The sequence below is a fragment of the Otolemur garnettii genome, unplaced genomic scaffold, assembly GCF_000181295.1.
Source record: "Otolemur garnettii isolate 467f Iridium unplaced genomic scaffold, OtoGar3 scaffold00091, whole genome shotgun sequence".
Lineage (NCBI taxonomy): Eukaryota > Metazoa > Chordata > Mammalia > Primates > Galagidae > Otolemur > Otolemur garnettii.
Genome location: NW_003852486.1, coordinates 3,629,875 through 3,646,455, shown reverse-complemented (window position 1 = coordinate 3,646,455; position 16,581 = coordinate 3,629,875). Strand labels below are relative to the sequence as shown.

Sequence of the window (16,581 nt, the reverse complement as noted above, 5' to 3'; positions counted from 1 at the left end):
AAAAAAAAAAAAAAAAGAAAGGGAGAGAAGGGAAAGGGGAAGAGGGACGGGCATTGGCAAGTTTTTACCTAATGTGCACAGTGTAAGGGTATTCAGCACACCTGCTAGGTAAAGGCTTAACTACAACTTGAACTTTACCTTAGAAACAAAAACAATGTAACCAAACCATTTGTACCCTCATATTAATCCGAAATTTAAAAAATAGAAAAAGAAGAATTTCTCCCAACAACTGCCTTGTTACCCTGACATATAACCCGCTCGGAATAGTTAGTATTAATCCTTCTCTTCCCTCTGTCTTAGGTAAGGCTTCCTAAGAACAAATCTTGAATTAGGATTTTGAATATAAGCAGTTTATTTGGGAGGTGATGCTAAGAGGCACGGGGAAGAAATGGAGAAGTGAGACAGGAAAAGAGGGACGTTAAGTACAGGTGTGCAACAGAGCAGATGGGCAGCTGGGGCTCAGTCCGGCTGGCTGCGGACGGTGGGAGGCAGTGTAAAAGCTGCCTGAGAGAATTGCAGGTGAGGGGCAAGGAGACTAGAGCGGTTCTCTTGTTTTGTTTTTACTTCTCTTAACCAAGTTGGGATTTGAAAGACTAGAGTACTATTGTTAGCCCTCTGTCTGTTGGTTGAGGGCTCTTCTTGGGAGCATTAACTCTCAGATTCCTGGCTTGCCCTAATGACAGACAAGTTTCCACAGCCAGAAAAGTTTCCACAGCACAGATGGAAAGTTTCCACAGAGTCAAAGATACTCACAAAGGAACCTTCTCCTCATAGAGGCGAATGCTTAAAGGATGTGGGTCCCAGCTACAATCCACTTCTTTGCACTGCTCAGATTCATTTGGGTATTTTATTAATTCCACTTTGTTGCTGGTGCTTCAAGGTGGAGGCTGATTGCAATTTCTAATTCTTTTAACAGAAAGTTTTTTTTTTTTTTTAAGAGACAGAGTCTCACTTTATCATCCTTAGTAGAGTGCTGTGGCATCACACAGTTCACAGCAACCTCTAACTCCTGGGCTTAGGCGATTCTCTTGCCCCAGCCTCCCGAGTAGCTGGGACTACAGGCACCCACCACAATGCCCGGCTATTTTTTGTTGTTGTTGCAGTTTGGCCAGGGCCCAGTTCGAACCCACCACCCTGGTATATGGGGCCAGTGCCCTACCCTCTGAGCCACAGGCGCCTCCCTTAACAGAAAGTCTTAAGGATAGGAGGGTTAGTGGGAAAAGCTATAGTAACCGTTACTGCTGTTGGTTCCAAGGCTGTCAGCAACTTTGGACATTTCTCTCCTCTACACTTCATGCTGTTGGGCTCTGGGGCTCTCCTAGTGGAAAATCCAGATCTTCATGCCTGAAGATCTCAGTCTTTCACCTCCATGCCCTTGCCAGGCCACCATTACTACAACTACTTGTGCATGGGATAATTAAGATCAAATATCTCCGCTGGTGTTATTCTTTTCTTTGCCCACTGGTCATGAGCTTTAGTGGTACCTTCACTGTGATCTCTATTGATACACACGCCAGCCCAGGAAACAGTATAGGGACAGGAAGCACACATTCCCTAAGTGGATCACTAGGACTGATGGTGAGAGGGGGACCCCATCTTCCATACCTGACTCCTATGTCCATGATTTCTAGCTATCTGGGATACACAACATGAAATAGCCATTGGTTCAAAATATTCACTCCATTTTGACAGACAGCAGCCAAGATGGTTTTAGATGTGCTGTAAGGAGGCCATGCTAATGAACTAACAGACTGGCAGTTTCCAGGTGATGTGGTATATTGTAGGACCAATGAGTCCCCAAGTCATGTGCTCATTGTCACAGTTCCTTTACTATAAAGGGTCCCCTTGGTTAGAGGTGAGATTACAAGGGATCTTTTTTTTTTTTTTTTTGAGACAGAGCCTCAAGCTGTCACCCTGGGTAGAGTGCTGTGGCATCACACAGCTCACAGCAACCTCCAACTCCTGGGCTCAAGCAATTCTCCTGCCTCTGCCTCCCAAGTAGCTGGGACTACAGGCACCCGCCACAATGCCCAGCTGTTTTTTTGTTGCAGCCACCATTGTTGTTTGGCGGGCCCAGGCTGGATTTGAACCCGCCAGCTCAGGTGTATATGGCTGGCGCCTTAGCCACTTGAGCCACAGGCACCTAGCCTACAAGGGATCTTGAGGCTAGGCTGTTGCTCACACCTATAATCCCAGCACTTTGGGAGACCAAGGCAGGAGGATCACCTCAAAACCAGGAGTTCAAGTCCAGGCTGGGAAACATGGTGAGACCTCCATCTCTACAAAAAAATAAAAACTTTAACCAGGCGTGGTGGTGCGCACCTGGAGATCTGGCTATCTGGAAAGCTGAGACAGGAAAATTATTTGAGCTCAGAAGTTCAAGACTACAGTAAGCTGTGATCTTGTCACTGTGTTCCAGCCTGGGCAACAGAGCAAGACCCTGTCTTAAAAAAAGAAAAAAAATTATAAGGGATCATATAAGGATAAATCATTTACTCCAGGCCCTTGCGGACGTATTGTTCCTCCCTCTAGACTGAAAGAGATAAGTTGTAATCAACATAGTACCAAGTGGCCGGTTGGTGTCCTTGAGAGCTGTTACCACGCTAGGGCTCAGCATCTGTCTGTGCTGCTGACAGGCCAGACATGCAGCAGTGAGATGAGCCTTGATGCAGGCAGCCCATGCTAGTGGCCCATGTATAGCTTCCACACCTGCTGCCACAGCTATGCCATTCATGGGCCACCATGCAAGCCCTAGCATGACAAAGCTGGCTGTTATCCCCTGAAGTCCTCCTGTCTCCCTAGCAGGCCAGCGCCCTTCTGCAGTGAATGTTCTTTATTGGTACAGACATGACACAAAGATTTGTACACTTTGTGCCTAATCCTGTAAGTCCACCCTCTGTAGATTTCCTTCTCTCCAGCCTTCCAATCTTGCTCTTTCCTGGCCCCTGACCAACCCACTGACCATTGCCGCTGCTTAAGAGGCCTGTGTAAAACTGCCTCAAGCCACTGCTTTCACTGCCCAGTAGATAGTCAGTGCAGGGCTTTGAAACCTCCTCCTGGGAGGGCTGCCCTCAAATTGTCTCTCATGCCAACCCTTAAGTGGGGCTGCCATGTGTCAGCATTTGTGTAGTTCACATCACTATGTCAGACGGACCCATCCAGAACCAGGCCTGGTCACAGAAAAATCCCCCCAAGGCCATAGGAGGAGCTGAGAGAAAGGTATGGGGGGGGAGGGTAGTAGAGAGAGGGTGTGAGGTCATGTGGTTTATTCAGGTACTCTGAACTTCTCACACTCAGTTACAAATGTACCATTTTGGATTGCTGTTGTGCCTATGTGTCCTCATCACTTGATAGGTCTGAAAATTCCCAGATCTTGATGGGAAAGAGAGACAAGGAAGGGAAGGAATCCAATAAAGGATGCACAATTGACCTGGCTCTGGTTGTGGAGAACGGGGGTGAGGCAGACCTCTGGGGGGCTCTGGGAGACAGCATAGAACTTGCCTCGGAGATATCCCACCTGAGAGATGATGAGGCTGGGGTTTTAATTCACCAGCTGTCCATCTGTCACTGGTTGAGGGCAGTTTCCATGGTCATTAACTCTCTGGAGCTTATGACTGCTGTGCACTCAGGCCAAGCGCACCTCCACAGACAGAAAACTCTCCTCTGACAGTAAGTAGGGTTTGGCTTGTCAAAGTGAGTGTTAAGGGCCTATGGGTGGGGCACCAACAGGATTTGCTATACTCTTATTTTTTTTTTTTTTGAAACAGAGTTTCACTCTGTCCCCAGACTAGAGTGCCTTGGTGTCAGCCTAACTCACAGCAACCTCAAATTCCTGGGTGCAAGTGATCCTTCTGCCTCAGCCTCCTGAGTTGCTGGCACTACAGGTACCCACCACGATGCCCAGCTAGTTTTTCTATTTTTTTAGTAGAGATGGGATGTCACTCTGCCTCAGGCTGGTCTTGAACTCCTGAGCTCGAGGTATCCTTTCATAGTGCTAGGACTATAGGCATGAGTCGATGCGCCCAGCAATTTTTTTTTTTTTTTGGAGACAGTTTCACTTTGTCACTCTTGGTAGAGTGCTGTGATGTCATAGCTCGCAGCAACCTCAATCTCTTGGCCCCCTCTTGCCTCAGGCTGATTTCAGAGACCAGGTCTTGCTTTTGCTCAGGCTGGTCTCCAAGTCCTGAGCTCAGGCAGTCCACTGGCCTTGGCCTCCCAGAGTGCTAGGATTACAGGGGTGAGCCACACCTAGCCTTCCCAGCAATTTTTAATACCTTGTGTTGGTACCCTATCAGTGTCCAAAGTGATCAGTGATTTTATCTTTTAGTATCATCATGAGCTCATGGAGTTTTTATATATTTGACAAGGTTCAATTTCTTATAGTCATTACTCATTTTAATGCTGGAATTGCTTCATTTTTGTCCATCCTTTTGACATGCCTCTGACCTGAGTTGTATAATTTCCTCATTCTCAAGCTATTCTGCCCCAGACCTGGAATTTCTCCAAAGAGTCCTTGTTCCTTTTAGTGGGTACTGCTATTTAGAGACCACAACTGGGACACAAAGGGTACTAATTGCTATTGGGTTGTCACAGCTTTTTAGTAGCATGAGTTCATGCTGACATTTTTAATTCGGAGGAAAGATTAGCAGTTTTTGTTAAACTTTCTTCATCTTACACTAAAAACCTTAGTTTCTAACACCAGTACTATAATTGCCTATTGCTTCATAGTGATAAATAGTACTTTATAATAGTGCTCAAAATAATAATGCCAAAATTAAAATTTATCCATAGTTCTGTTTGTTCTTAGAGGGCTAGGGATTTATAATCAAAATGCTGGGTTTTATAATCACCTGAAAAAAAATTCTTTGTGATTTTGCTTCAACTTCACACATAGGCACATTTGTCTTAATTTCTTTCTTTTCTTTTTTTTGCAGTCTTTTTTTTTTTTTTTTTGGCCTGGGCTGGGTTTGAAACCACCACCTCCAGTATATGGGGCTGGCACCCTATTCCTTTGAGCCACAGGCACCACCCATGTCTTAATTTCTTTTAGATTTTTAGAGATTGCTTCAATTTTGTGCTTTTTCATTTAATCTAAAACTAATTTAATTCTTTCTAATTCATTTTCAATTAATTACCTGTATATAAAACTTGGTATACGGTTCCAACATCAAAACCATGCAAAGAGGTGTCATTACTATTTACAGGTGAAGAAACTGAAGCTGGGGGAGGAATACCTGCCTCTGCACTGCAGAGCAGTAAGTGGTCTTTTCCTGTCAGGAGGCAGGGGGAGGAGCTGTAGGGGCCTTCTGGCAGGAAAAGACCACTTACTGCTCTGCAGTGCTGGGACAGGCTTTTTCTCAAGAAGTACATGTGTTCCTTCCGCTAGTGATCTTCTCCAAACACATGGGTTTGCAGATCTTAAAGCAGGGATCTGAATAGCACAGGGTGACAGTGGCTCCCACTAATGCAGCAGGGGCTCTCTCGTGGTATTGCTCAGCCCACTGCTGTCTTTCCACTGCCCCACTTCCCCTCTCACTCCACACTCCCTGTCCTGCAGGAGCCCTCAGAGCTACACCCAGCCATTCCTGGGCCATGCTTCATGGCCCCTTTCAGAAGTTATCAAAGCCCCCATTCTCTGAACACAGCTGTACCAGCATTCAGCGCTGCATTCCCCTCTCCCTTCAGCTTGGCTCCCATGTCTCTGTGGCATAGGACCCAGGTGCCTGTGCAATGTGCAGGGCCTCAGGGAGGAACTCAGCTGCCTGGACCCTCAACCCTGAGTCTGGGAGAGCCAGGACGGGTGTTCAAGGGCTGAAAGGACAGGCTCTCCCAGCGGTCACCAGGGATGGTGATCTAATGAGGAAGACCCAAGGCTAATACTGGAGATGGGGGCCACTGAGGATGTAGGAACTTGGAAGGGAGATTTCCTCAACTTGGCTTGCAGGCCTCAGCTTTGGCCTGGAGCGGGGCTACTAGGAGGTGGGTGGGGACTGCTAGGAGGTAAGCGGAGGCAGAAGATCAATTATTTCTCATCTGGAGAGGCTAGGAACTCCCCAGAGCCCAGGAGGCTGGGAGGCAGCCAGCTGGGCTGCACATGGAGGGAGGGAGCTCCCCCTACTTCTCTCTTTCCTTCCTCTTTTTCTCTGCCCTGAGAGAGTCAGCTGGAGGTGGGGGGGTGCTGGCAAGAACCCTGGCCTGGGAGTCGAGTCAGGAGACTTGGGTTTTGGTCATGGTTCAGCCATTACACACTCTATGACCCTTTATCCCTTTGAGTCTCATTTTCCTTGTCCTAAGGTTACCTGAGATATTCTTCTCCTATTTCTGAGACAGGAGGTTCTACTTGAAATCTGACTTTCATTCTTCCTTCTCCCATTGATTCTGTTTGCCTTCAGCCAGTCCCTGAGGATCCCCTCCTAAGATCTGGAAGGGCTAGACAGAGGTCGGTCTTGATTCTTGCCTCCTCTCAGAAAGTGTATAGAAACAGGGGCTTGGGGGGAGACTCATGGCCACAGGTGGGATGCAAGACTCAAGTCCCTGGTCAGCAGTGGCCAGTTCAGAGTGTTGGCTAGACATCAGTATAAATTTTCCCAGCTGGAAATGTTGAGGAAGTCTCAGGGAGATGCCTGGGTCCTCCCGTGAGAAATCTTCTGGAAAGGGCTCCACTCCCAAAAAATGAATTCTCTATCTCATCCATAGGAGAGTGGTCCAGCACGCTCCTGGCCAGGGGATCTGGAGCAAATAAGGATACATGTGTGCACTCATGTGCATGTGGCTGGCAGCAAGAAGGAACTAGATTTTGCTGCACCCAGCCCAGGTGCAGCAGATATGATTCAGCCTACTGTGCAGAAGAGGAGATAGTAAGAGAAACTGAGACCTTTTTGAGGTTTGCACTGCAAAAGGCCAAGCAGGAGCTTGCCTTCAGCTCCTGTGACTCCAGAGTCCTCATCTTCCCTGCAGCAGCTGCCTGTTCTCTCAACATGTCTGGTTTCCCACCAGGGTTCCACTTCCTGGAACAGACTGGTACTTGCCCTTGTCCAGACCCAGATGCTGCCAGCCTCAGTCAAGGTTGGACTCCCCAGGGCACCAAAGTATGTGCCTACACTTCTGGTCATGAGAGGAGGTGTCAAGGAAGGTCACATTCCCTGCCTTCCCTGGTCACAGCTAGGTTTCCCTGAGGCAAGAACTGTGGTTTACATCAGAGCCACCCCTGGGATTGAATTTCAGCCACTTGGTTGCCTGGCTGAGCCTGGCTGGTCCTGAGCCCAGGTGTGGAAGTAGGGTGGGGCATGACCCATGCTGACACTATCCTGTGGAGGGGTTCCCTTTCAGCTCTGAGATACAAGTCTGAGGGGAGCAAAAGGAGGTCCTAAAGCTGCCCAGAAAGGTTTCCACTGGCCTTCTCAGATGCCCCCTCTGTACTAGAGGACTTGGGATTGCTGTTCCCAGGCCCAAAACAGAGCCTGAACCACAGCTGGGATTCAACTAATATTTGTTTAATGAAATAAATACACTGAGGTCTCTTCCTCCCCAGACTCTCTCAGGCACCTGCCTCTGTCTCTCTCAGTCTCGAATCCCTTCCTGGGGCTTTTTTCTTGGGGGACTTTGCTATCTACCACCCCCAGGTCCCTTGTCCTATCCCTATAGTAGATGGGTCTCTGGAGAAGGGCCAGAATCTTCCATTTGGATCCTCAAGGATTTGAGGTGGAGTTTCTTTGTGAGCTTCTCAAAGCCCGTTAGAACCAAATCTGTAGCTGGGAGTGGAAGCCAGGCAGTGATGAGTGAGGCAGACCATGGGGAGCAGTCCAGAGTTCCCAGAGGGACTTAGGTTATAGTGCAGATGGAAGGCTGGGACTTGCCCTGAGCCTGCGTTTGCATGGTAGGCACCCCACTTTACTTGGGATATTTTGAAGATGCTGCTGGAGATTTGGGGGCTCAAAGCCCCCCACCAGCTATCCTGGGTGCCAACAGTGGTTGTTATCCATGGGAGAGAATCTTGGCATCTGGCTGTAGTAACCACCATCCATGCCAGGGGCTTTGCCTAGATTCTCCAGGGGGAGGAGGGAAGAGAAAAGAGGGAAAAGGAACAAGCCTGGGAAAACAGAGGAAAGCAGAGGCCCTGGAGCTGGGGGCGGGGGAGTCATTGGTATTCTGGACGCTAAGGAGTTCCTGGCTCAACAGCATTCAAGGCCCACCCCCTGGCACCAGGCAGAACATTCAGTAGACCGCCCTGGCCAGTGGACCCTTTGGGCTCCCAGCAACGCTTGCGTTTTGCACATTGGTTTGCATGACCAGTACTGTCTGTTCACCATGCCACCCATTCCCACCCCCACCAGGTCTAGAGATTTCCTGCCTCTCTTTGCTTACCCCACGGTTCTGCTGTCTAACCTCAATCCCTCCAGCTGCAAAGTCAGCTCCTTCTCTGTACAGAAAGTGGGAGCACTACAAGAGACAAAACCCAGTCAGAGTCTTCTCAGAGAGGGGGCTAACTCATCATTTGTGCCTCATCTCTGCCTCCAAAAAAGAGCTTCCCATTTTTAAGGGGGGGGGGAGTATCTCTCTTTTCAGGAGCAAAGCCGTCATTCTCCCTTCATCCTCTTCCCTACAGTCTAAGCCCGAGTCCCTCCTCCTCCTCCTTTGACCAACAGGAAGTCCCTCCAACTGTCTAACTTCCATCCCTCCAGCTGCAACACCATTCTCAAGCTGAGTGAAAGCTCCCGCCCCGCCCCGCTTGCCCTCCCTCCCTACTCCAGGTTCTCTGCTTCTCATCTTCACAACGATGTCCTACTTCGGTTGTCCTTGCTCTCGCTGCTGCCGCCGGGAACCGACGCAGAAAAGGCAGTGGGTCCCGTGACCATCCCGAGCCCCCCGCAGTCCTGGCCCGGGGGCGGGGGCGGCCCCGGGGAAGGGCGGGGCACGGGCGGAGGGGGGAAGAAAGGGGGTTTTGTGCGGCGCCCGGCCGGCCGGCGCCCTCTTCCCAACGTCCTGCGGGCCAGGCCTCTCCTGGCGCCCGCGCAGTCCCGCCGCAGTCTCAGTTGCAGCTGCAGGACCGAGCGGTGGATCCGGAGGAGACCCCCAGAGGAGGCGATAAACTTCGCAGTACCGTCCCCGAGCCCCAGACCTGGCTAGGTGAGTGCCACTGCAGCCTGGCCGCCCCGCTCGGTAGGATAGAGAGGGGAGCGGCCGCCGGCCGCCCTGTTGTCCGCGTCTCCCACTCCTCAGCCCTTGTCCCCGAGGCTCTGGAGCACCCTGGCCTGACACCTCCGAAGTCTGCTGACTCTAGCGCCTGCAGCTCTTGCTGTCTCCCGCTACATGCTCCCGGCTCTGCCGATGACCGCCCCACTGCTGCTTACAGTCTAATCAGCAGCCCCTTTTCGGGTGTGGGACCATGGGACATCCCGCTAGTCTTCCCTGCTGGGCACTCCAATCCCGGCGGCGGCGCCACCGAGATATCCGACCTTGTCCCCCGCACGGTGGTAGGGGTCCAGGTCAGCATGAGGCAGCCTGGCGGAGGACCACCTTATGGTGCTCTGCAAGGGTAGGTCAGAGCTGCAATAGCCGGTGCTAGTGTGCCAACTCCCCAGCTGGAGCCCCAGCTCTGTCACTTACTTGTGTGACCTTGGGGTCATTAGCCAATATCCCTGAACCTTGGCTTCCTCATCTGTGTAGGGAGGAAAACATAAGCGGCATTTTCCCCACAGTTGAGATATGCTTAGGAAGCATTTAGTAGGAGACCTGGCTCAGGTCGGTAATTGTCTGCCAGAATTCAGCCACCACTCCTGCTTTCCTTCCTAGCACTTCCAGGAGGCTGGGAATTGCCGCCTCATATTCCCTCTCCTACCAGAATAGCTTTGCTCACATGGTTCTAACAGGACCAAGAGATTGGCATCTCTTGTGGGCATCACTGTTATCTTTATCACTTAGGCTGCAGACAACACCAATGAGATCAGGGGACAGTATCACTGGGAGTCCCACCCAACATTCCCAGTGCCAGGGCTGATGGGGGCACACTTGGCTGTCTACAGCAGCATCACCCACATTTCAGGGTCTGTATTAGGAGGATCTGCAATAGCTCTGCTGGTGATGCTGCCAATAGTATTACTATTTGTTCTTCCGATAATAGGACTATTTATGTGGTTATTGCAGTTATTCTTACAGGCCCTAAGGCCTCCCTGATACTGTGGAGGCTGTGTTGCTCCTCACATGGCAACTAGGGGGGTAGCTAATAGCTGCCACGTGCTATGACCACTTGGCCTCCTATGTCTCCCTGCTAACCCTGCTGGGTGAAGGAGCTCAGCTCTTCCTGGGGAGGCTCTGTGCTGCCAGCTGTGGGCATTTAGACTTGAGGTGGTGGGTGGCAGGTGTACGCACTCAAGTCTGCACACGCACAGAGCCTTGGCCTTACTTCTCTGTGGATTGGAAGCCTGTGAGGGAGATGGATGTCCATAGTCAGGCAGGAATGATGATGTAACAAGGAGAAAGTTTCCTGAACAGCTTGAGAAACTCAAAACAAGAGCTGATGAGATCCAGAGGCTGAAGCAGGAAACAGAGGACTGGAGAGAGAGGGGATGAGGTGGCATTGGAGAAGAGACAGGATGACTGCTAAGCTGTAAAGGTTAGACATGGAGTGGTGTGTCCCTTACTTTAGGAAGAGAAGATGGAGTGGAGATGAATGTGGCATAGAGAAGAACACAGAACCCCAGGTCCCTGGGTTTTGAGCCTGGCGCCAAATAAGGGGTGCCTGCATTCCTGTAGGGCTCCTGGCTGCACCCAGGCAGGGCTGAGGCTAGAGCTTGGTATTATTGAAAGCAGAAAAGGGACAGCTTTCAGAACTGCATGGGGTAATGCAGTAATTCTCATCCTTGAGTGTGGGAGTGGGTTGCCCTCCATATTCCAGAGCAGCCAGGTCCTCATTGGCCTCAGACAGAACCTCTTCCCTCATTCTTCCACTGTCAGACAGAGGTGAAAGGAGTGGTTCAGGGTGTGACTCCAACTATATGGGTTTCTGGGTGGCCTGTCAGAGAGCAGTTGCAGTTCCAGGCTAGAGCAGGGGAGGGAAGGTGGCACTTGCAGCTCATGCTGGATGGTCCCCACTCCAGTCCTCCAACATGGTCCTCTCAAGTGCCCCCATACCTGGAGCTGGTTTCAGCACCTTCTGATATGGCCTGGTCAAGCACCTCCTCTCTTTCAAAGGCCAGGGAGAGGCCCTAAACATCTGGCTCAGCTACTCTTCCACCAGTTAGACCCTGAGGAAATGATGCTGAGGCATAGTGGGGGGAAAGGAGGTTACTATGGTGGGAGGCAGGGGAGCCTAGCCTAGGAGGATCTGGGAGAAGAGGGAAATTTCCCATCAGCTCTGGCTCAGGAAAGGGTGGGGGATGTATAAAGGCACAGCCTGAGAGTGCAAGGAAAATGGAGGTTGAACAGTAGGCCTGGAGTGGGAATGGGTAGCCAATGGGTATAAGCCTGATCTATAGGAATTCCTGCCTACCTTCAATTCTCCTGCTGCACCCTCAGCCTATTCCATGACAGACCTGGGTCCCCATTCTCTTCTAAATCCAGCTCAACCCTTAAAGATAATGTCAAACTCTACCTCTGCAGCCTTTCCTCCTAGGGGCACGTTGACCTGCTGCCTTTACTTGGCTTTTCTGGGGACCCAGGGTCAGCCCTGTCCCTCTCTGGGACTCAGTCTCCATTTCTCAATGTCACACCTCTTATGAGAGTGTTAAGTGCTTTGAGATCTTTAGAGGAATATTCTGGGTTCTAGAGCTTCTGATAGCCAGGAGTAGGAGGGTGGCTCCTCCCACTTATTCTCACCCTGCTTAGTTCACCCCCCAGCCCACAGCTTTCACAAAAGGTGGAGTGGGGGAAGGGAGAGACTGGACAGAGGCCAGACTGGCAGAGACAGGGGCTTTGTCCCAGCTGGTTTCTGAGCCAGGAGATCCGGTGGGAAAGCCCGTGCCAGGCAGAAAGGGAAGGCTGGGAGGGACAAGGGAGGAGGCAGCCAAGGAAGGGGGTGGTGGAGAAGTAAAGAGAAGAGTTTCCTTATAAGTAATGATGGTGGGGAGGAGACAGCGGAGAGGAAGGGCTGGGGAGTTATGCATTGCCTGGGTTCAATCTAGGAGGCCCCCTGGAGGAGGCCTGGAGTGGGAATGAGCAGCCAGTGGGAATGAGCCTGGTCTCTGCAGATGGCCAGGTGGGTGTGGTGCCCAGGAAGGAAGGAATGGTAGGGTACAATGGGAGAAGGAGGCTCTGGGTTCAAGGAAGGAGTCTGGTACTGGGGGGCAGTAATATCAACTTCCTAATATCAACAGCACCCACAATTCATGCTATAAGCATTTGTTGAGCTCCTATGTGTACCTGATGCTGTGAATTTGTAGGATTTTTAAGGATAGAAAACACTCTCAAAATGCATAGTCTCATCACAACTTGTGAGGTGGTAGGAATGGTGCTCTTTTACAAGTAAGAAAAGAAAGTCCAGAGAGGCCAAGGAACCTGGCTAGGTCGCACAATGAGTTGACTAGGACCCAGGTCCTGGCTCTCAGGAGGAATCTGTTGGTGGGGAGACGGGGATCAGAAACAGAGTCCGTAGTGAGATGGGGCAGTGGACTTCTGAGGCCAGAATATGTACAAACCCATATGGATTTGTAGGAAGCCAGGGGAAGTCCACCCTGAAGTCTAACCCTGCCTTTTCTTCTCAAGTCCCTCCCTAGCTGCAGCATGGTTTCACTCCTCCTGCCCCTGCTGGTAGCCCTGGCCCAGTTCCCTGCAGCCTTAGCTGATTTCTTAGAAGGGGACAGCTCAGGTAAGCAACCCCACTTAGGCTGTCTGTGTCCCCTGTCTCTGTCCCCTGCATCCCCAGTGGTAGGGGCTGGCCTCTTCTTCAGCCCTAACCAACTGCTTCTAGTCCTGGGAGACCCCAGGAGGAGACAGACATGGGAGGACTGTGGGAAAGGAGTCCAGGCTAGAACACTCGGAAATAAGGGCTGAGCTGTGGGCCTCTGGTAGGGTGGAGAAGCCTTGGGATTAAGGCTTGGAGGGGGGGACTCAGTCCAAAGCTTTGGATCCCTAGGGGAGAGGATGAGGGACCCTGGAGCCAGGACCAATGGAGCTGGGGGGAGGAAAAGGAGTGGAACTGGGAGAAGTTCTGAAAGAGGCTCGAAAGGGAACAGACTGGGAAACTTAAGAGCAGGGCTGGAGAACCTTGGGGTGTGGCCGAAGGATCCCGCTGCGAAACTGGGAGACTCTGGGAGCAGGGCAAGGAATCCCGGTGGTAGGATTGTCTGGGAGACTTTGGGAGATATGTCAGCAGATCGTGGGGATGGGCCTGGAGGACCTAAAGAAAGGGTTGCAGTACCCTGTCCCGGGATGGGGTCCTGAAGGGCCCAGGGGAATCCTGAGGCAGGATTCCGACTCCACTGGGTGGGACCTCGCGGGCCTCAAAGCCACCTTCCAGCCAGCTCCGCCCATCCACAGAGGACCGTGCCTTCCGCGTGCGCATTGGCGGCGACGCGCCACTGCAGGGTGTGCTGGGTGGCGCCCTCACCATCCCGTGCCATGTGCACTACCTGCGGCCGCCACCGAGCCGCCGGGCGGTGCTGGGCTCTCCGCGGGTCAAGTGGACCTTCCTGTCCGGAGGCCGGGAGGCGGAGGTGCTGGTGGCGCGAGGAGTGCGTGTCAAGGTGAGCGAGGCGTACCGCTTCCGCGTGGCGCTGCCTGCGTATCCTGCGTCGCTCACCGATGTCTCCTTGGCGCTGAGTGAGCTGCGCCCAAACGACTCAGGCATCTACCGCTGCGAGGTCCAGCATGGCATTGATGACAGCAGTGACGCGGTTGAGGTCAAGGTCAAAGGTAAGAGGGCAGGGATAGAGGGGGTTGGGGTGGGGAGGACTCTTGTTCTCTGGGAGCCCACAGTCTGAGGGGGAAAGTAAATGCAACTGGAAAGCACAGACTGAGTTGGAAAAGGAGCAAGGTGACAAGGGCTTTAGTTACCTCCTTTTTTCTTTAGGTGGAGGAAATTCTTCTCACAGTCTAACTTAAGTCCCTCATGCTATAGAGTGAGCACAGTTTGGATCTTACCCTTTGTGTGCAGGGGAATGACACAGGGGTGAGGGGAGGTCAGAATACCTGGCGGTCACCTAGCTCAGGAGTGCTCTCTGCCCCTCAGGGGTCGTCTTTCTCTACCGAGAGGGCTCTGCCCGCTACGCTTTCTCCTTTGCCATGGCCCAGGAGGCCTGCATCCGGATCGGAGCCCGCATTGCTACGCCAGAACAGCTCTATGCTGCCTACCTTGGGGGCTACGAACAATGTGATGCTGGCTGGCTGTCGGACCAGACTGTGAGGTGGGCTGGGGTTGTGCCCTAGGGCTTCCATTTGCTCCCTAAGTGGCTGTGGCCTCCCAGTCTAGGCATACAGGGCTCGTTTCCTCTGGGGAATGAGGTTGGTCTGAGGAAAGTAGTAAGGACCCTACCCCAAGGGACTGCATCCCTGCAGAGGTGGGAGGACAGCCAGGCTATCAGCAATTGGCTACACTGAGAGGGCAGTGTGGTTCAGTAGGGTCTGTATGGACAGCTTCCTGTTGATGGCATCTGTACTGAGTCTCTGCCCTCCCTCCCCAGGTATCCTATCCAGACCCCACGAGAGGCCTGTTATGGTGACATGGATGGCTTCCCTGGGGTCCGGAACTATGGCGTGGTGCATCCAGATGACCTCTATGATGTCTACTGTTATGCTGAAGACCTAAATGGTGATTGGGAGTGAAAGGTTCCCAGGGGGCAATCCCCTGCTCCAATACTGCCCTCAGGTCCTCTCAGGACTTCTGCCAGACCTTACTGTCCCTGGTGTGTTTAAGAGGGCAGGCAGGAGTAGGAGAAGATTGGTGCCTCTCCTTCCAAACACTGTTATGGAGGCAAGTTCATGATTGAAGCTTCACACAGGTGTTCTTCTGCTGCCTGCTAGGTGGACTCAGGACTCTGTGCAGAATGGGCAAGTTAAGCCAGGTTCCTTTGAGCTCTAATATCCATCTTGAGGTTCTATCCAGACTTTGATCCTATATAGGAAGGTAGTTGACCCCAAGTCACAGATGAGGAGACGGGGGCCTGAAGATGGTTACCCAGGATTCCTGAGGAAGCCCAGGGTAGAAGGGGCTACCAGCTGCCTGGTAACCTGCCTCCTCTTCCTCACCCAGGAGAGCTGTTCCTTGGTGCCCCTCCAGAAAAGCTGACATTGGAGGAAGCACGGGCATACTGCCAGGAGCGGGGTGCAGAGATTGCCACCACGGGCCAGCTGTATGCAGCCTGGGATGGTGGCCTGGACCGCTGTAGCCCAGGCTGGCTGGCTGATGGCAGTGTGCGCTACCCCATCGTCACCCCCAGCCAGCGCTGTGGTGGGGGTCTGCCTGGTGTCAAGACTCTCTTCCTCTTCCCCAACCAGACGGGCTTTCCCAACAAGCAGAGCCGCTTCAACGTCTACTGCTTCCGAGGTGAGCTGGCTCTGTCTGGAGGTGAAGACCAACCTCAGGCAGGGCTGAGCCCTGAAAATCTTACCCCATCTCTGACAAGTTTCTCTCAGGTTTCTGCCATTTGCCTGAAAGAGTCTTGGGTGATGCCCAGTTTGTCCTCTGGGGTTCTAATTCTGGGCACACCCCCCTGGCTTGGTCTCTGCTGTGTGGCCTCAAGGGTGGTCACCTCTCTGCCTCTCCTTATCTGCCTCCCCCTTAGTAGTCTCTGCCTTAACTCTCCAGATCCCAAGCTGCATCTCCATACTGGGCTGCTGAATTAGTTCCCATTTCCTGTCAGCTTCCTGGCAGCACAGTGATGACTGACATCCTCTTAGACCAGTGGTTCTCAACCTTCCTAATGCCGCAATGTATTTTCATTGTTAAAAAGGGGTCCTGACCCACAGGTTGAGAACTGCTGTCATAGACCAATGAATGATATGCTCAAGTTCTTTAGTAGCTTTCAGGGTTCCAGAACCTGCAACTTAAAGGTGTCAGAGCTTTAACCACCGCAACTCCTCTGAGGGGAACAAGACCTCAAGTGCAGCTGAGTGTAGAGATGGCTTCCTGTTCACATCTTACATATTGGGAGCTGGAGGAGAGGCAGTGCCTGGGACCCCCAGAGGCACAGGGCCAGGCCAAGGGTGACTGACAGTCAGGGGCTATTCCCATATGGGGTGTCTGGTCCTTGACCCATTTTTGAGCCTGTGGTACTGGTACAAGGGCTTCAGGCAGAAATGAGAGGACAAGACGCTGCCTTTACCCTTCAAGAGCATCTCTTCTGAAGGGGGAAGACATAGCTTTTGCCATGGGAGCTCCCCATCTAAGGGAAGACAAGATACCCCACTCCCAGGATGAGGAGAGACTGAGAGAAAAGCATTGCTTCCACTGGGACAATCTGTGGACAATCCCCAGCCATCCTTGGTGTCGTGCTGGGGAGGGTGAGGAAGCACTGTTTGTAGGGGTCCATCTGAAAAGGCTTAATGAAACAGGGATAATAATAATAATAACTAGAGCTTCTATGCACTGGTATGGTCATGTGCCAAGCACTATTCTGTGAGGATGGAAGGAGATGAGGAAGAAAGGGA

The 16,581-nt window shown here is 51.9% G+C and overlaps 1 protein-coding gene across 1 annotated transcript in view; it reads left to right on the top strand.

The window, feature by feature from the left end:
- Positions 1-12,717: 12,717 nt before the first annotated feature.
- BCAN (brevican) overlaps positions 12,718-16,581 on the top strand; it is a 13,218-nt gene continuing 9,354 nt past the window's right edge. Inside the window, exons 1-5 of the mRNA XM_003795247.2 lie at positions 12,718-12,802; positions 13,474-13,848; positions 14,165-14,339; positions 14,616-14,743; positions 15,185-15,478. Coding sequence (XP_003795295.1) covers positions 12,718-12,802; positions 13,474-13,848; positions 14,165-14,339; positions 14,616-14,743; positions 15,185-15,478 — 1,057 coding nt within the window. The remainder of the gene's footprint in view (positions 12,803-13,473; positions 13,849-14,164; positions 14,340-14,615; positions 14,744-15,184; positions 15,479-16,581) is intronic.